General features: G+C 36.4%; 1 protein-coding gene across 1 annotated transcript in view; it reads right to left on the bottom strand.

The window, feature by feature from the left end:
* The window catches only part of LOC149808038 (uncharacterized), an 82,032-nt gene that overhangs the window by 19,152 nt on the left and 41,351 nt on the right, over nucleotides 1-21,529 (bottom strand). The window contains exon 8 of the mRNA XM_089963703.1: nucleotides 17,489-17,788. Coding sequence (XP_089819829.1) covers nucleotides 17,489-17,788 — 300 coding nt within the window. The remainder of the gene's footprint in view (nucleotides 1-17,488; nucleotides 17,789-21,529) is intronic.

Genomic DNA, 21,529 nt, shown 5'->3' with positions numbered 1-21,529 from the left:
AACACAGAAGGGAGATAATACAAACCCCAAATAAACTATCCACACAAATGTACGCGAACGCATACAAACCCCAAATATACTATCCACACAACGTCGCTAACGCATACAAACCCCAAATATGCTATCCACACTCGGGAGGAAGAACAAAAAAAAAAACAAATATACGATCTACACAAGGTACGCGAACACACACACACACACACACACACAGGGAAGAGGAAAAAACAAACCCCAAATAAACTATCCATACAAACGTACGCGAACGCATACAAACCCCAAATATACTATCAACACAGAGTGAAGAAGAAATTGTTTTTTGAAAGCACCTAAGCCCTCACCTGCAATGACCAACTCTGCCAAACACCTACACCCCACCCCCACTCCCAACATTACAAAACCCATTTAACCCGTTATTTTATGGCATCAGTGTGTGATTTAGGAAACATCAAGACACAAAATGATGGATAAATAGACTGACTATTGTTTACGGACTTGCATGCCTAAAGAGCGTGCGTGAAGGAAAACATCCTTCCATTTCAATTCTAACTAAAACATGATCCAGAGGGATAGAGAGAGGTGAAAGAGCACAATTTCATAAAGTGTGAGTAAAAACAAAACACGCCATCCTTATTATACAATGTCAAGACCAAGAGACACTTACGTTTTCTTTCTGGTCTATTCTCTTTTAGAAGGTAGTATGAAATTTCACATCAGGACCAACGCATCGGCTCACATTGTCAATTTTTTCCATTTCCATGTCTTTACTGGCACAAGTTCTTCATCATCTTCAATTTCTTCTTCTTCTTCTGAATCCCTCTTCTCTGTTTCGTCTTGTTTCTGTTTCTTCTCTTTTCTCGTAGGGCACTCTGAATTCCAGTGTCCTTTCTCCTGACAACGATATTAGGTATCTTGACTTTTGTCTCTCTTTCTGAGACGAAGCAGGTATTCTGGAGACAAATACCCATTTACCTTTGCAGATATAGCAAACTTCATTAGCACACACTTTCGTATGACTCTCATCAAATCAACGACCAAAAGAGTAAGTTTTGTTGCCACTTTCGCCTGTGAATTATGCTTTCGTATGACTTTTAGCAAATATTTGACCAGCAGGTCGATCTGTGCTGACTCTTCCATCTTCTTGATCGTTTGAGAGTGGAATGAATACTCTGACGCTAAGACACTCTCCTTATATACAGGGACCTGCTGCGTATGAAACCTAGTCAAATGTAATTTTGCAATAAGATGAAACGATTTCATTGAGGAAGTAAAAGGCAATGATGTACCGTATCGCCTCACACAAAACCTGAAGTGTTAGCTCAGATCCGTGTCAGCGATTTCGAAGACGACATAACTGAGCTTTCATCAATGCTCTCCATTTATGCCACAAAACCACGAGTCCTGATTCACGCCAAAAGAAATTTCGTTCGGTCCATAAAAAATAGTATCATATCTGAGAAACGCAAAAACGAACTTCCAGAAAACTGAGAACGACTTCTTACACCTACAACGTGAAATGTATGAGTTCAAGTAGTGCGTAAAACTTAGTCAAATTAAATTTTTATAGTCAAGACAAAACGATCTCTTTTCGAAGAAGAAAGCAGACACCAAGCGACAATGGCGATCCGTGTCACACAACACTTTTCAAAATGTATATGATCAGAGGTTTGTTCTAGCGATCTGCACGGTTAAATTAAATGTTGATGTATTTTGCAATAAGACGGACACAATTTCCATGGGATCGCCCATGGAACCATTGTTCGTGCATTAGTTTAATTTTTTAAAATATTTTTTTTATATAAATCGCCTATAGGATAGACCCAGTAAAGCATGGCAAAAATGGGATATACAATTTTCTCGTGACACTTATAAAGTGAAGAGTCTGTGCAAGTGTCAAAAGCCAAAGTCATATAAGTTTTGTATTTTGTACAGCTTGTAAAGATTTCCAGTTTAAGCAAGTTCGGGTACCGTCTCTAGCACTCTTGATGACACCAACTGTCTGGGTTATTTTCTTTCTTGCAAGCCCCTATGTTCCACTTCTGTTTGTGATAATAACTTGTGATACTTCACATTTTCTAAAGTGGAAATCTTTACAAGCCGTACAAAATACAAAACTTATATGACTTTGGCTTTTGACACTTGCACAGACACTCTTCACTTTATAAGTGTCACGAGAAAATTGTATATCCAATTTTTACCATTTTCAAAAACACGCACACACTTGCAGCTTGACCAGAAATATGTACATCTTGTTTTGTGGATAAGTCACAAACAAGTCCAAGTCCATAGGCGGTTATGAATGTTAGGAATATCCCCTCATTTTTTTCAGAAATATCAAAGCTTGTATGTGCATTTTCCCTTTTCCACTCTATATTAGTGCTTAGATTTGTTCCAAAAAAAGAAAAAAGAAACGAAACAATTTTGAAGAAAAAAACCAACTGAATTTTGAATTCAGGTTTCTCTCTCTTCATAATTTTTTTTCAAGTTGATGGTGCATGACAGAGTACATTCGCCTACCTTTCCAAAGTGAGAGACATTTCTTCACATGTCACTGCCTTTGTTAAATTCGGTTTCATTGGTTAGTTATCGTTAATCTGTAATTTTTGGATGCATTTCTTTTTGATAGAAAATTTAAGGCCTTCTAGTGTTGTAACGGTATTTATGTTGTTTAGTCTGTTGATGAAATTATCTATAGCAAAGTGCTTAAGATTTTTTCAGGTTTTTTATTATTTCAAGCCCTACAAAAGAAGACCAAGTTTGTCTTCAAAGAGGATTGAAACTCTAAATTACACGGGCGTCAAGGAAAACATCGTTATGTTCATTCTAATCATGCTTGCCGTATCTCTTTGTGTTTTAGAGGTCATATTTCTTCTTAAATAAATACACGCATCAATAGACAGACAGATTGGGTCATCATCCTTGAGTTTCACTGTACTTTCGGTTCTTTACTTCATACAAACCCCAAATTCATTAGTTTGAAAAAAAAAAATAACATGCCCCTCAATACTGTAACACGTCTGTTCTGACTCTACCGATGTGAGTGTGAGCGTTTATGTTAAAATGTTTAAGTGAGATATAAAAAAAAATGGTCAGCTTGAAAACGCGAACCAATACTGTGACGCCCAGTATTTTGATGTGGTAAGAAGAAATGGTACAACACACACAAAGAGGGCTTGTAAGTTCACATTTCAGTCTGTCTGCACTGTAATGGTAACAACGCAAGAACATAGGGATTATTATGCCACACAGTCCTAGAACAAAACAATGCATCACCCGTTGTAAGCCATTTCATTGGCTATACTTATTTTCTTACCGCGTTCACATCGAATTGACTTGAGTAGCTATTCACACAGTGACGAGAATGGCCATGCTTTAGTGGGCCTATCCTATAGGCGATTTATATAAAAAAAAATATTTTAAAAAATTAAACTAATGCACGAACAATGGTTCCATGGGCGATCCCATGGAAATTGTGTCCGTCTTATTGCAAAATCCATCAACATTTAATTTAACCGTGCAGATCGCTAGAACAAACCTCTGATGATATACATTTTGAAAAGTGTCGCTTGGTGTCTGCTTTCTTCTTCGAAAAGAGATCGTTTCGTCTTGACTATAAAAATTTAATTTGACTAAGTTTTACGCACTACTTGAACTCATACATTTCACGTTGTAGGTGTAAGAAGTCGTTCTCAGTTTTCTGGAAGTTCGTTTTTGCGTTTCTCAGATATGATACTATTTTTTATGGACCGAACGAAATTTCTTTTGGCGTGAATCAGGACTCGTGGTTTTGTGGCATAAATGGAGAGCATTGATGAAAGCTCAGTTATGTCGTCTTCGAAATCGCTGACACGGATCTGAGCTAACACTTCAGGTTTTGTGTGAGGCGATACGGTACATCATTGCCTTTTACTTCCTCAATGAAATCGTTTCATCTTATTGCAAAATTACATTTGACTAGGTTTCATACGCAGCAGGTCCCTGTATATAAGGAGAGTGTCTTAGCGTCAGAGTATTCATTCCACTCTCAAACGATCAAGAAGATGGAAGAGTCAGCACAGATCGACCTGCTGGTCAAATATTTGCTAAAAGTCATACGAAAGCATAATTCACAGGCGAAAGTGGCAACAAAACTTACTCTTTTGGTCGTTGATTTGATGAGAGTCATACGAAAGTGTGTGCTAATGAAGTTTGCTATATCTGCAAAGGTAAATGGGTATTTGTCTCCAGAATACCTGCTTCGTCTAAGAAAGAGAGACAAAAGTCAAGATACCTAATATCGTTGTCAGGAGAAAGGACACTGGAATTCAGAGTGCCCTACGAGAAAAGAGAAGAAACAGAAACAAGACGAAACAGAGAAGAGGGATTCAGAAGAAGAAGAAGAAATTGAAGATGATGAAGAACTTGTGCCAGTAAAGACATGGAAATGGAAAAAATTGACAATGTGAGCCGATGCGTTGGTCCTGATGTGAAATTTCATACTACCTTCTAAAAGAGAATAGACCAGAAAGAAAACGTAAGTGTCTCTTGGTCTTGACATTGTATAATAAGGATGGCGTGTTTTGTTTTTACTCACACTTTATGAAATTGTGCTCTTTCACCTCTCTCTATCCCTCTGGATCATGTTTTAGTTAGAATTGAAATGGAAGGATGTTTTCCTTCACGCACGCTCTTTAGGCATGCAAGTCCGTAAACAATAGTCAGTCTATTCATCCATCATTTTGTGTCTTGATGTTTCCTAAATCACACACTGATGCCATAAAATAACGGGTTAAATGGGTTTTGTAATGTTGGGAGTGGGGGTGGGGTGTAGGTGTTTGGCAGAGTTGGTCATTGCAGGTGAGGGCTTAGGTGCTTTCAAAAACAATTTCTTCTTCACTCTGTGTTGATAGTATATTTGGGGTTTGTATGCGTTCGCGTACGTTTGTGTGGATAGTTTATTTGGGGTTTGTTTTTTCCTCTTCCCTGTGTGTGTGTGTGTGTTCGCGTACGTTGTGTAGATCGTATATTTGGTTGTTTTTTTTTTGTTCTTCCTCCCGAGTGTGGATAGCATATTTGGGGTTTGTATGCGTTAGCGACGTTGTGTGGATAGTATATTTGGGGTTTGTATGCGTTCGCGTACGTTTGTGTGGATAGTTTATTTGGGGTTTGTATTATCTCCCTTCTGTGTTGATAGTATATTTGGGGTTTGTTTTTTCCTCTTCCCTCTATGTGTGTATGTGTGTATGTGTGTGTGTGTGTGTGTGTGTGCGTATGTCTGCGCGCATACGTTGTGTGTGTGTGTGTAGGTGTGTGCATTGGTCTCTGTTTGTCCCTATAAAACTCACTTTATCCCTATCAGATACACTCTACCTACCTACCTGCAGTAGCGTGTATCCAGGTCAGCCACTTGCAACACTGTTGACACTTATCCCCTAGTGTTCAGTACAGTGACGTCACTGACGCTGGAAATTTCGAGACTATAAATATGGACTTGGGGATTTCCACAGGTTGTAGCTATACATATCTACTAGAGTTCATAAACAGGAACGTCACTCAAGCTGAGGCTATAAAAAGATAGTGGGATTTTCCAAAGGAATAACCCACAAGTTGTAGTATAAATAGATAGTGAGATTTCATAGGAATTTTAGCTGATTATAGCTATAAATAGATACTTGGGTGTTTATCGACGATCGTCACACAAGTTGATTTTGTAAGTAGTTACTAATTTTATCCATTTTATAGTGTGTGTGTGTTTGTGTGTGTGTGAGGATGTCTGCGCGCGTACGTTGTGTGTTTGTGTGTGTGTGTGTGAGTATGTCTGCGCGCGTACGTTGTGTGTTTTTTTGTGTGTGTGTGAGTATGTCTGCGAGCGTACGTTGTGTGTGTGTGTTTGTGTGTTTGTGTGTGTCTGAGTGTGTGAGTATGTCTGCGCGCGTACGTTGTGTGTGTGTGTGTGTGTTTGTGTGTTTGTGTGTGTGTGTGTCTATTGGTCTCTGTTTGTCCGTATAAAACTCCCTTTATCCCTATCAAATACATTCTACCTACCTACCTACCTACAACAGCGCGTATTCAGGTCAGCCACTTGCAACACTGTTGACACTTATCCCCTAGTGTTCAGTACAGTGACGTCACTGACGCTGGAAATTTCGAGACTATAAATATGGACTTGGGGATTTCCACAGGTTGTAGCTATACATATCTACTAGAGTTCATAAACAGGAACGTCACTCAAGCTGAGGCTATAAAAAGATAGTGGGATTTTCCAAAGGAATAACCCACAAGTTGGTGCTATAAATAGATAGTGGAATTTCATAATAATTTTAGCTGATTATAGCTATAAATAGATACATGGGTGTTTATCGACCATCGTCACACAAGTTGATTTTGTAAGTAGGTACTAATTTTATCCATTTTATTCTAAACCGTTGTAACTTAATTTTCGGGGATATGTTTATTTTCCTTTAAATTCTGGGACAATTTCGTCATTTTAGCGTTACTTTTAGTCACATCCATTTTGTCGTTGAGCATTTTCTTGATTATAGCTATTTATAGGATCATTACAATTATGCAAATTTTTGAACACCCCAGCAAGATTTCAGGTCTTGGTAATGCTTTATATATAAATCTCACGCTTGTACTAGTGTATGTATGTCTCTGTCTCTGTTGTGTTTGACCCTCTACCATCATTGTCCCTAGACAATCCCACCATGTTCAATTTCCCTTGACGCTAGACAGTCCTACGATTTTTCTCCATATTCAATTCCCCTTGACGCTAGACAGTCCCACGATTTATTCCCATGTTAAATTCCCCTTGTCCCTAGACAAGCCCAAACTCTATTCCCATGGTAAACTCCCGTTGTCCCTAGACAAGCCCAAACCCTATTCTCCATGTTAAATTCCCATTGTCCCTAGACAAGCCCAAACCCTATTCCCCATGTTAAATTCCCATTGTCCCTAGACAAACCCAAACCCTATTCCCCATGTTAAATTCCCATTGTCCCTAGAGTGGCCCAGGGTTTTTCTCCATGTTAAATTTACATAGTCCCCAGAGTGGCCCAGGGGTGTTTTTAATGGTAATTCCCATTGTCCCTAGGGTGGCCCACTTCACTACTGCCATGTGAATTGCATAGCTAACCAATTGTTGGTAGTGCTCAACTTTTATCATTAAAACTTTGTTTAAATTATAAGTGTGTATTATATTGATTTAATCAATGTGAAGAATAATAGAAATTAAAAAAAGAAAAAAAAATCAACTTATCAATATGCAAAGGTGATTGTGAATAGCCACAAAACTTATAGAACTACATTATGTAGCGGACACACTCAATGATGTGAGGAGCTCATTCACTCGGTCAATACACAGCTGTCTGTTGTAAATCTTAATTCCATTCAAAGGGCAAATGTATATATTTGTATGTGATATAAATAAAATATATGTACAGTATGTACACTGTATCCTCGTTTCCTCTTAATGTAAAATGTATCAATCTCGTGGAATATCATTGATACAGCGTAAATACTATAACATACCTTGAAAAAAAACACGGCATTAAAAGTGTTGGTATAAAGCAAATTGATATACCAGTACTATTGGTATATCAAATTGTGATCCGTCCATGGCGCAATAATGCAAATATATAAACATTCTTTCAACTGCAGGCCTATAGATCAATGATGAATTTCTACTCATTCATTAATCATAAATGACGCATGAAAATAACGATAAAAAGTATAAACAGTCCCTGTTTTCTAAATGAAATTAAATATGATTTCAAAGCTCTGTATTTTCTACCTTCACACGTTACGCATATTTGCGTCGCCCCCTCCCCCAGACCCCGATGCTACACTTCAAACGCGGCTTTGGTCCTGCCTCACTCATCGCTCGCTCTGCAGGGGCAGACGCCGATGACGTAACCTGGTGTGTGTGTGTGTGTGTGATTAGGATTTTTAACGTAGCTTTAACAATTTTTCGGTTTCTTTGGTACTTTTACCTGTCTTAAGCGGAAGAATACCTTCATTTATGACATCAATACAATGCCGATTAACGTATTTAAGATCTAATATAAATTGATTCAGATGTTGTATTGTTTCAATAATTTTCCTTTTCAGATCGTTATTAGGATACTCCAAGATATAATTTTTAAACAACTGTGTTAACGCTGTTGATGTATTTGTAAACTCGGCCTTAATTTCGTCGGATATAATCCTGACATATTTTTCACCAACATTTGTGGTTGAAGCTGTCACATCAACAACAACAAAATGAGGAAATGTTGGTGTAATAAGTTTTCCACCAGCAGCAGCAACAGAATCTCTCCATGCTGGATATTGACGAGAAAATCGATATCCTGGAACCGTTATAAGTTTTGCTTCGTCGGTGAGAAATTCACTTAACTTCGGTTCTGATGATCCATGATACTCTGGCGGAATTTCAGGCCAACCTAGTACGGATCTTATCGATGATTGATAAATATCAACAGCGTAATCAGGTGAATGTATTTCAATCGTTGTTGATGAAGTTGGCTTATGAACGTTAATTGATATTTTTGCTTCTTAACCTGTTATTGATTTTATTCTACGTTGAAATTCTTCATTCCTCGACCTCATAACTGCCAGTTGGTATTCCAACAACGACTCAATCAGGTGTTCCATCTGGTTTGTTTTTATTAGCAAATACAGCTGTAATTGTGCTAACGCGATCTCATTTGCACGAATCGCAGTTGGAAAATTAACACTAAATTCAGGATTAGTCGAGCTTACCGACATCATTCTTGTTTTTGGTAGATGCTGTGTTTGTCACGATCTGTTGAAGTAGCTCTACTGATGTCATTATTAATACTCGTACCTTTAACAGCACTGTTATATATTTTAATCATTTCTGAAAACTCGAAATCAAAAATTATTCCATCGCTGAGGCTTGCTGATAACAACGAAGATAACTTCGAGTATGCGACCGTCGCTGTGTAATTTTATCATGTAATCAGATAATTTTTCATTCATGCAGGTGCATATTTTTTTGCTACAATATTAAAAACACCTGCAATTGTTGTTGTTGCTGAAATACAGATTGTTACGGCTACTGGTGCCATCATTGTCATTGCTGACAATATAACACCTGTTCCAGCAACAACAGCGGATGCTGAATAAACAATCACGTCGACAATAACTAGTCGTCGACGATATTTTTTACTTTCACCGTATATTGTTCGATGATATCTTTTAATTTTACTTGCCATTCAAGCGCTTGATTATACCTGTATTGAGATGCATCGTCGATTGAGGTACTCATTATATTTTATGCAGTAACCAATTGAGGTGTTTCAGCTACAAATTCCAAACACCACCAGTAAGATGTTGCGGTTAATTTCTTATCAGCTGCTTCCAGAATAAATGTTTCTTCGGTTCCTTTATTTAATACAAGAGTCACAACCCCGGAAAACTTATCGAAAAGGAAAGATTTACACACTAAAGCTTTCTATTTAACAATTAGTGAAATATACAAGTTATTCAAAATTACATCAGTTGAAATTGTATCAACGAAACCAAATATGCATGAAGCAATATAATATTTTATGCACGTAAAGTGCATCTGCAGTTACATTATCTTTTTCCCTGACGTGCCTGAGGTGAAAATTGTATTCCTGGAACATGAAACTCCACCTTATTTTTCTCACTTTTGTTTTTCGTCTTGCCAATGAAAGTAAGGGTGTTATGATAGCTGAATAAAAACCGAGAAGAAGCGGAACTAATACACACTTCTGAGTGTTGCAAGGCCAATACCAGAACCAAATATTCCTTCACGATAGTGGAATAATTTCTCTGGTGCTTATTTACTTGTTTAGAAATATAGTACACTGGATAATCTGTATAATTTTTTGTATTCTTGAGTCATTATTCCACCAACCCCAACACTACAGACATTTTAAATGATTGACTGAAATTTGGAGCTTAAAAAACTGATGCATTCTTAAGGGTGGCCATTTTCTCTTTAAAACCCTCCTGACATTTTTCAGAACAATGAAGCTTGGTTTTCTTACTCAGTAAATTGGTCCGGGATTTAGTGATTATAGAAAAACTTGGAGATTATTTTTCTTATAACATTAAGCCATACCCAAAAAATCGCATCAGCTGCTTTTTTCTGATGGGCACAGCAAATTTAGAGTTAACATTTACCTTAAAATTGAAAGTTTAACTTGTCCTTTTACCACAATATGTCCTAGAAATGTAACACGAATTAGTTGCCAATTTGTATCACTGAGTATATCAAAGAATTTCCTAATCATTTGCAAGTTATCATTCCATTTGTCGTTGCAAATGATGTCATCACAATTATTGGTACCCGATGTAATCATGTTCATAAGACGTTGAAAAATACAAGGTAAAACATTCATCCGAAACGGCATTACTTTATATTATTAAAGTCCATCTGGAGTTAAGAATGCCGAAATGTCCTTTCCAATTTTTTCAATGCAGTCGTCGATTCTTGGCAAAGGAAATGAATCTGTTTTGGTCACACTGTTCACTTTCCTGTATTGAGTGCACATGAGGAAAATATTATCTGGTTTCGGCACAAGAATACATGGTGCACTCCATTCACATTTGCTTGGTTCTATGAAATCATTATCCAGCAAATACTGAATTTCTTTTTCAGACATTTCTGATTGACAGGGTACATCCTGTACGGTGCTGTGTCACATGTGCGGAATCGAAAATGTCATTGTCATGGTAGATTATATTTGTTTGTATTGGAACATCTGGAAACAAGTGCTCATATCCAAATAATAGCTGCCTGAGTTCACTCTTTTCTTATGGCTCCACATGTGAAAGTTTTGGTCCAGAGTATTCAATATCTCTGAATTTTTAAGAATGGATTCACCAAAATCACTACATTCCGAATTTATGAAGTAATTTAAGTAATTTCTTTTTCCTTATTTTATAAGGACCATAATACTTAGCCTGAAGAGGACTTTGAGGTATGGGCAAGAGAGCCAGAACTCTATCGCCAGACTGAAAACTCGTTTCCCTTCTGCTTCTCTGATTACCTTGATTTTATTTTTGACTTGGTCTTAGATAAGGGACTGACACAGTCTATCATGATTCTGTTAAATAATTAGTCTAATGCAGGAATCGGTTGCGGATGACTCTTAGGTATATTATGTCTGAGTTTTCCTACCATTTGACAAGTGTGACAAGATGTACAGTATTTACAAATATCGCTTTCAATTCTTCGCCGATAGAAATGCTTCAAGATCTGTGTTAATTTTTACTGATCCTTAAATGACCAGCCAAAGAAGTTTCATCAGCTAGATTAAGAATTTCCTGTCTATACAACTTAGGAACAACAATTTTACAGCTCACTGGCTACTTGTCACCAGCGAGTACGTCAGGTGATCTTCATTTTCTCATATGGATCCCTTTTAAACACAATAATAAACAGGTATTTCTTTGGATTTAGTTTCGCCTAAAGCCCTCTGAAACGAACGGGAGATCTCATGATCTTGTTCATGCTCGACAGTAGTGATTTAGTTTGTCACCCGGAGTAGAATGAAGAGAATGAGTATAAAAAGAGGACCCCTGTGATCAATACCATTCGAATGATCCATACCAGGAGCAAAACCTGGCCAATAAATGTGTCAGCTAAAGGAATAATTTCCTGATCAACATCATTCTAGTAACCACACAAACTGAGTGTAAATCAGGGATTTTCTTTATGAAAAGAATGGACTTTCTGATCCAAACAAGGCTTGCCAGTTACAAGTGGATTAATCACAACCTTATCTCATCTACGTTATTGCCTAGAAATAAAGGAATGCTCATGGTGGGTAAAGACGTTACTGTTCTGTCTTGGTTCTGTTGCTTATTTTTTTCCAATCTATAGCAAACAAAAACTAACCTAATATTTATAGTAACATCAAAAACTGAACTTGTATGTAAAAGGGGGAGGTGTTTTCCGTTTGCCAGTTCTATTTCTTTTAATCTACATTGAAATTCCTTTTCTTTCTTTTGTCGTTGCATTTATTAATACTGTGGTAAACATCAGGTACAATAGGTACATGGGTAAAAAGGACGACTGAGTTATGTAATGCCAAACATTAGTTAAAGCATGAAAGAAAAGAGGAACTGAAAGAAAATTTCGATGAGTTACAACAACAACAAAAAACACCGGAAAGGATTCCAACACAATATATCGTTTGGATGACCGAGACAACAAGAAAACTACATATCAGTGTGTTCAAAAAGTGCTAAATGTACTGAATAACAAACTGGGGATGACCATAAAAGAGAGTGATATTAGTATAGTCCATCAACATGGCAGATTTGACAATAATGCCAGCAGACCCGTGATATGAAAATTTTCGTTTCTAGGACAAAGGAACTTTGTACTCTGAAGAAAACGAAATGGTGAAAAGATTACAGATATTTATAAGTGAGGACCTCACAAAGCAAACTACGGGCTTTCTTCATAAGTTAAAGGAATTGGACTGTGTTGAAGAAGCTTGGCTATTTGGCTGTAGCAGTTTCGCAAAAGGCAAGAAATGTAGAGAACGCAGAATTACAGAAAATGACGATTCGTCGAAACTGTTGATCTTAATTTAAAAAGTTTATTAATTTGTGGACTGTCAGTGTTTGAGACGTTTTGATCTACATTGTACTGGCTTGTGTGGCACTTTTTTCCTACTCATCTTATCAAACAGAGACAGGCAATAGAATGCTTTTCTTGCAATTCTTTGCTATTGCTTAGAACTAAGTGCAGTTGTGATAAGGGACTTTACAAAGCTTGCTACCTCATAATTAGCATCAGTGTGGATCATAAACTATTGGTATAAACAATTTTTAAAAAATTAGAGATCAATGTATGTATGTATGCATGTATGTATGTATGTATGTATGTATATATGTATGTATGTATGTGTGTGTATGCATGTATGCATGAATTGCTATGTATAAATAGCTATGTATGTACGTATGTATGTATGTATAGCTATGTATAAATTGCTATGTATGTATGTACGTATGTACTCACGCACTCACGTATGTACGCACGCAAGTATGTATGTATGTATGTATGCATGTGTGCATGTAGGGCAACGTTCCCTCTAAGCGAATGGTAGATGTGCGCTCTATGCGCGCTGCATTGTGTAAGCATTATGATGATTTTAGCATTAATGTTGGAATGAATATTTAGTAATTTTGATCTGCTGCGCGGAGAACAATTCAGCTGCGCGGGGATGTCCGAGCAGCTGCGCGGCCGAGCGCGCGCGCAGCTTAGATGGAACGTTGATGTGGGATAAATAAATATGAATGTAGGTAAATGTATATGTGCATGTATGTATATATTAATATGTGTGCATAGATGTAGAAATTATCTCTACAACTTGAACATTCAATGCAAGTAATCTTATGTGGTAAAATATGATTAGTGGCATTTTTAAATTACAAATATTTGTTGCAGTTATGTCAACTTATGGAGGTCTGTTATATATTTAAAGTCTAAGTTTTAGTAATGTATATTACATTACCGGCATTTAATTTCTCTTTCAAATTTTGCTGTCCCAGCAGACTTTCTATATTTTAGATAAACATCATTTTGTCTCACTAGCAGCAGACCGTGTATCTTATCGATAGACATCATTCTTGTCTCACTAGCAGCAGACCGTGTATGTTGTCGATAGATATCATTCTTGTCTCACTAGCAGCAGGCTGTGTATCTTATCGATAGACATCATTCTTGTCTCACTAGCAGCAGACCGTGTATCTTGTCGATAGACATCATTCTTGTCTCACTGGCAGCAGACTATGTATTTTTTCTGAACCTTGGAGTATGTTTCCGCAGTCTCGTGAAGCCTATTGCAAAGGAAAGCATCTGCATTATCCAGGAGAGTTCGAAAACTCGGTAAAGTCAGGATGGCGATGTTCGTATCCAGTTTCCCCTCATTCTCTAAAGTTTTCATCGGCAGGATGGCGTTACGGGGCAAATCCAGATTCTCTGCCACTTTGTTGACACAACGTCCTCTTTTACATGCCTACATACGCTGTCCACCTTCGTTAGTAAGACCACCTGGGGAATTTCTAAAAAGATATTCTCATGCTCACACGTAATATCTTGCAAACTTTTTCATTAAGGAAACATAGCAAATTTTCCATCATTACACCTTTTGGATGTACAGTTCAAAGTGTGTTGATACATTCTTCTCATTTCACTTCTACGTCGCAGTTTTTCCTTTGATGGGTAGAAAATGATGCGAACATCTGTATCCTGGCTAAGTTGTTTATTTCTTGTTAAACCATAACATTGAAGCAGGGCCGGGTTCAGGAGCAGGCGACACAGGCGACCGCTTAGGTTGTCGGCAGTAAAAAATACATGTATGGTATTCAGATTAAACAAATTGGGGAAGGGGAGGGTAAGTGAAGACGCTCCTCGCCTGGAGAGCTATTTGCTAAAAGGTCAAATCCTGCATTGAAAATGTCAGACGCAAAAGAAAACCATTCACTAAAGAAACTGCAGTATGCGGAGTAAATCTCTCATTGTACATATATATCATTTCTGGTAGATGTTTCATTTTCCTTGGGACTTTCTTTTCGGGCTTTTGTTCTTCTTAGAGTACCACCATCAGTCTTTTTTGGTTTGCTGTATTTTAGCGGATTTGACCTTTTTTAACTTCGACATTTTAAAAGTCAATGAACAATTACAGATTTCACCAAATTTAAAAAAAATGATTTGCTTTTTTATTTTTGGTGTGAGTGTCGATTCTTTGATCAACCAGTTGTAACAACACAACTCTATGTTTTTCAAAAATACATTTTCTTTGATGTGGTATGTGAATATTGCCATGTAGTACTTGACGTGCTGTAAGTCCCTCCAATCTGAACAAGGTTCAAATTTCATGTTAGGAATCTCCCAACAAATAATATATGAATTAGGTATTCAATAGTTCAAGTCCTCTGCCCATCACACAGAAAGGCGGGGGTGCGTTGGAAAGATTTCATCAGACTTTAAATAATATGATACGGTCATATTGCTTTGATACTAAAAAGACTGGAATGAAGGTGTTATTTTACTGTCATTGGCTGTTCGGAAGTCGGTTCAAGAGTCCCTTGAATTAAGTCCTCTGGAACTTGTTTTTGGACACGCTGTTCATGGACCATTGAAGTTGTTGCAAAAACATTCTTTTAACGGAAGAATCAGAGATCAATTTACTTGATTATGTTTCTGATTTTATTTACAGATTATCGAGAGCTTGTGAAAAGGCAAAAAATAATCTTCAGTCTACCCAATCACAAATGAAAATGAGGTATGACAAAACTGAAAAGAAAAGAACCTTTCAACCTGGTGATAAAGTTCTAGATCTCTTGCCCATACCACGGAGTCTTCTTCAGGCTTGGCATTATATGTCCCTATACAGTTAAAAAAAAGTGATTGGTTTAAATTATATCATTGATACTCCTGAGAGGCAGAAAGGGAAACAACTCTGCCATATCAATATGTCATAGGAGTACGTTCTTCAAGATAACTCCGACATTCATAAACCTGTATAAGTACTAGTTTGGATCCACTTCATAATACTGTAAGTTCCTCTCACATTTTTCATTTATAACTTTGATAATTCAATTGTTTTTTTACATGCCTTGCACTAATTTTAGCATATTTTACGTTTTAATTTTTTCAAGCAAACACGTTTCACTTAAGCAAGACTGTAGGCAATGATACAATTTCTGTTAGCTTTGTCTCGCCTGCTTTAGCGAATGCGAAGTATACATTTTGATTATTTTTGTTCCTATTTAGCAATATTTAGGGTTGTGGTTAATGTTTTCTAAAACGGTAATAAAGTTAAAAACACTGCATTCTTACCCCCTCCTTGGAAATAGGGTTTGGTGATAGTCATTGGAAATGTAGAGTTTTTAGTTATATATTTTTTCTGACTGATCATAAATCGATAACATTGTTCAGTTTTCTTTAGAAGCTTTTAGTGTATGGTCATACATCCAAAACGTGTTGCAGAGAGAAGGAGAGAGAGAGAGCAATAATACTTCGAATGTACCATAATGTATCTGTGTCCTTACCTATTCATGTACCTCTACCCATCCTCTAACCCGTAGGCAAGGTTATAGGCATGAAAATGTTTGACAAGGTCAGAAAGGTCAAAGCCCTGATGCTGGATGATGAAAATATGACATACTATCAGCATAAAGAAATGTATGTTTCCCCAGAATCACTAAATGAACTAATCACTCACAATCTGTCTCACATCTGATATTTTGCGGACATTTTTGAAGGCTATTATGCCAAAGGAGTGACAACCCTTTGCAAAGATATCTGAACATATGTGTGTCTAATCATCTCAGTTCTGGTATTGCAATCATAACTGCAGGTCTAAATAACTATCAATGCCAAATACTGGTAAATCCTGATAGTGAAAAGGGTGGAGGGGAGGGTCCATGAGGAAACCATATATTTACACAAAAAATCTTCAAATGTCCTAGGCTATACACAGACCAGTTTTTTTCTTTTCTTCATACTATTCTATTCCATTATAGATTTAGGAAACAAAAGATTGTTTAATCTGCAGTCGACACGGTAAGAAGGAAGACAGAACTATATAATACCAAATATATTAGCAAAAGCATGGAAGAAAAGAGAAACAGGCAAAGCATTAGCAATACGTCAAAATACTAAAATGTGATAGTCTGTCAAAGGACAGATTCCCATGTAAAAATGTAGAATCGGCTGAAAACACTAACATGAGCGGGCTACATGTAATAAAGGATGATAAAACTTATGATATGTATGCCATATAAATAACTGCTTAAGTAGAATGTAGATTGTACAGGTAGACTGAAATGCATTTTGAACACAAATCAAAATACGATCAGATAGATTAATCCTATGCTTTGTATATAAAATTATAAAAAGACAAAATCGTGCGGAATTCTACTTTGCTTTTAATTTATATAACCACTCTTCTGTACACATTAATAATTTTCTTCAGTCTGTTATATAAGAAAATGGGATAGCGTTCTCCAGGATGACCGACATACTAGTAACTTGAGGTTGCAGACGTGCAGTATCTCGCTTTCTTCTAGATCTTCATCCGTGAAACCTCAGATCTTCACCTAATGTTCTGAGCCTATGATGAATTAAGGATGCATCACAATAATGTAAAACAGTTAGGAAATTCTGAGATATATTACTGAATGGATCATAATGCAATATTCATTGTTCTAACTTCTCAGTCAAAGTTCATACACCTTCTATTATATGGAACCATTATGAAATTCTTAAGAAATAGTGTAAAATTAAATAAAATGAGATAATTACAAACATCCTACTTTATCAACTGTAAAATATCACAGAACTGACATGTGATAACAATTGCAAGTAGGATGCTTATTCATGTAACAGCCGAAGAAATTTACAAATCATATCTGAACATTTAAAGAAAATGTAAGGCTGAAGACAACCATAAAGTTCTTAAGAATATGGAAATGTTTTCAGGTAAGCAAAATTATCCACTTTTCTGAACCATTGAGTATTGTTCCTCAATTTCGTCAATCTTATTGAAAAGGAAAGCATCTGCATTGTCCAGGAGAGTTCGAAGACTCAGTAAAGTCAGAACGGCAACGTTTGTGTCCAGTTTTCCCTCATTCTCTAAATTTTTCATCGGCAGGATGGCGTAACGGGGCAAACCCAGATTCTCCGCCACTTTGCTGACACAATGTTCAACCATGGGACTTCTGAAGATACTGGACACATCCTCTTTAACGTGCCTACATACGCTGTCCACCTTCGTCAGTAGGACCACCTGGGGAATTTCTGAAAAGGGACATAGATTTTCATGCTCACTGTTTAAATATGATTTCATATGATGTAACTTATCAAGTCAATTTAAAATGAGATATCCAGCAACAATACACTTTTGAGGAAAATAAATACGATGTTACTTTATTTGTGCTAAACTGATAAGCAATTGTGATGTTCCCATCCTTGGTGACAAAATGAGGCAAAAATATTATTCTGTCTAATATGTTCTGTATTTGTTTCTAAATCAGAGCACTGAAGAAGGAACAACTACCTGGGGTATCAGCAACACAACGTCGAACAAACAAGGAGAGGAGAGCCACAGATGTTCCTTGCCTGGCACGATTTGATCTAGGTCATGTCCGGCATTGGATATTTCATATGTATGTAACCATGTCTTCATGAAAATGCATTTTGCAGAGTAAATCTTTCATCTTGCATGTAATGAATGTATGTCATATATATATATATATATATATATATATATATATATATATATATATATATATATATATATATATATAAAAATGACATACATTAAAAAAATAGTGACTTATTCACTTTAATCAAGTTATAAAAATCTCGAAATCTGTCCTTAAAATACTGTAGCTGTAGCATACCTAGTATAGGTTGTTTCTCTTATTCCATTCTACTCTTACAAAGAATTTTTGAGATGGGCATATTGATCTTGTGTCGCACCTTTTCCGTAAAATTTTTACAATAGTTCTTTATATCAGGTAAATACATCTACTGCTGAATACAGAGTACCTATCACTGCATACAATGCATTTTGCAAGAACAAGTCAGACTCCTGACGCAATATAAAGAAGATAGGGTCTGTAAAAGAGATAACTTCCAAAAATGATTTTTTTAAAAATCATCTTTGGAATCAGTTCACAATCATAAAAGCCTATTACAAAAATAGTTTGGAAATGACATAAAACTTCTTTAATTTCTAGGATTATGATAAACACTGACATATTTTCATAATTTAAACATCAATCTTGTGTGTTTCTGTCGCCCATCTCATGATATTGGCAATTAAATGATTTTCCTTTTATAGTTTTAAAAATATTAATTCAGCATGAAATTATTTCAATGATATATAGTTTATATTGTGTGGTGTAAAGTCTACATGCTACGATACATTCTTTGTTAAATGATGCAAAGTTACATTCTATGATACATTCTTTGTTAAATTATACAAAGGTACATCCTCTCACTGTTCTAAAACATATGAATGAACAAATCAAACTTATTTTTTACCAACGGTACAATATTACTTATAGATGCTGCGCCACTAATGCAACTGTAACGACCTTAACAATGTTACAATATCACCTTTAGATGTTTCTCCATTAATACGACTGTAACGACCTTAACAATGTTACAGTATCACCTTTAGATGTTTCGCCATTAATTCGATTGTAACGCCCTTAACAATGTTACAACATTACCTTTGAATATTATTGGATTGATGCATTTCCAGTCTACATAAGTATTTATTTCACTCACCACCCTGATCAAAGTCTGTGTCTTCTGACCTATATGAGTGCCATATGAAGCGATCTAGCTTCAAATGACAGTTATATTGCACCCATAATTTAACACGTGGGAGACATTGGTCACGTAGGGAATTTAACACTGAGGCTATAAGCTACAGCTGAATACATTGTTAAAGATGGCTGAGCTCAATATTTGAGCCTTAGATGAGAATGAACATTGGGTCATAGATTAACATGTGGGAGACACTGGCCACAATGGGAATTTAACACTGAGGCTATAAAGTTACAACTGTATTCAGAGTTACAGTGTTATAGGTGACTCAGCTTAGTATCTGAGCCCCTAACACAGGGGTGGGCCCAATATGACCCGTGGGCCGGAACTGGCTGTGACCTGGTTTTATCCTTTAATTTACATCATAGAGTGTAACTTTTATAATTGCTTATCCAACTTGTGCCATGGAGGATGTTGCCCATGCCTGACCTAATGGGAATAAGCATTATGACATATTTATATCATGTGGGAGGCATCATATGAGGAATTAACATTATGCTGGAAGTTTACATGTGGATGGCACTCTGGCATCATATGGGAATGGCAATGCTACCTTGTGGAATGTAATGGGTCATTTCATCATGTGGAAAATGTAATCTTCAACTTGCTTTATATGCAATCCAGCACATACCGGACTATCCAGAGACCAATTTGTTTATTATAATATAACATACACCACTACTATCTAGTACCCACTTTTTGATTAATGCCCAGCACACACCCTTACTATCCAACAAAAAGGGTAGGAGTGCTTTACACGCATTATACTTAAAAACACATAAACCTATTACCAAACATGTATGATATAAAAGAAAGTGGAAGAAATATACAAACATTATATCAAACAATCAAGGGTGGATGGCATGACTGGTGAACGCACCACTTTCTTTGTGAAAAGCATGGTGCCTGCAAGAAGGAGGTCTTGTCATTTACACATCACTTCCTTGTTACAGGCCGTCTAAAAATAGTATAAAACATTCGCATTGTTTCATTCTAACAGTATTTCACATGATTTCCTTTCAACTTCATCTTTCTGCCAAAGTGATCCAGTTGCACTGCATGCCATCAGTTAGGAAGAAAATTCACAAAATGTTCACATTTGTTAGAAGCTAGTCTCAAAGAAGTATTACGATGGTCAATACTTTGAGAACACTTAATTACTACAAGGCATCATTCACACACCACACAATTAGGAAAGCTTCTTAGTCTGGCGCTATTTTATTTTTTATTAACAAAAGTTGTGCTTCTTGGCACCAATTGTGAAACAAATTTGTATGAAATCTCAAATAATCGGGAATGGTAGTTTTAAATTGACGAGCAAAATATGCATATGGTGTGGAGCCATGGTGCTCCAAACTGTCTGCCAACACTTGAAATTTCTTCCTTGCAATTTTCAACATCACAACATACTGTGCATTGAGACCGATGGTACTATGTGCTTTTTTTGTTAAAATAAATTCTGAGTAATGTAAATACTGCTGGCATTACGATTATCTTATTTTCGTGTGAATCAGAGATTAATTTCTCCTTCTTCTTTTCTTAAAGTCATCAAAAATAACAAGATGTTTTTGACTGAAGTCAGACACATCCTCCATCGTCTTCATCAAGACTGCCTACTACAAGAGAAATGGATTCGCACTGACATTCTTTGTGTAATGTGCAAGCCAAATGATACTGTTTGAAACAAAGCACGATATAATGAGGAGAGGATGATCGAACAATTGTACCTTTTGTTCAATTAAACATTTGACACATTTAAACATTTGACACATTCAGTATTGCATGAACCACTGGGTCCAATAATCAACGTTTTAAAGGATGGTAAATATGTGATGCCTCCAAACTTTGATGACTGGACTTTTCGTAAATCACTCTGAGAACATAAGATGCAGCTATAACAATGGTGTTTAGAATCCTGAAATTCCACCAATGACACAAGACATTTTATACATACTATCGACGTTTAAATTTGTCATGGTAACCTCAATAAAACATTTAAGTTTAAAAAACACAAAATTAATATTTGTCTCTCTTTCTTTCACAAGTCATGCACGACGTCTTTGGCATAATCAGCTATTTCATCTGTCCAAGTGCTGAATCCAACACTTTTCTAGTTAAATACATTCTTCCAGTTATATGTGCTTTGTTGTAATATCCAACTTGCTATATAAACATATTGCTAAGAATGAAGATTAGATA

Source organism: Sinohyriopsis cumingii, chromosome 1 (assembly GCF_028554795.1).
Source record: "Sinohyriopsis cumingii isolate HCF-2022 chromosome 1, ASM2855479v2, whole genome shotgun sequence".
Lineage (NCBI taxonomy): Eukaryota > Metazoa > Mollusca > Bivalvia > Unionida > Unionidae > Sinohyriopsis > Sinohyriopsis cumingii.
The sequence above is the reverse complement of the archived record's forward strand: the minus strand, read 5'-3'. Positions and strand labels throughout refer to the sequence as shown.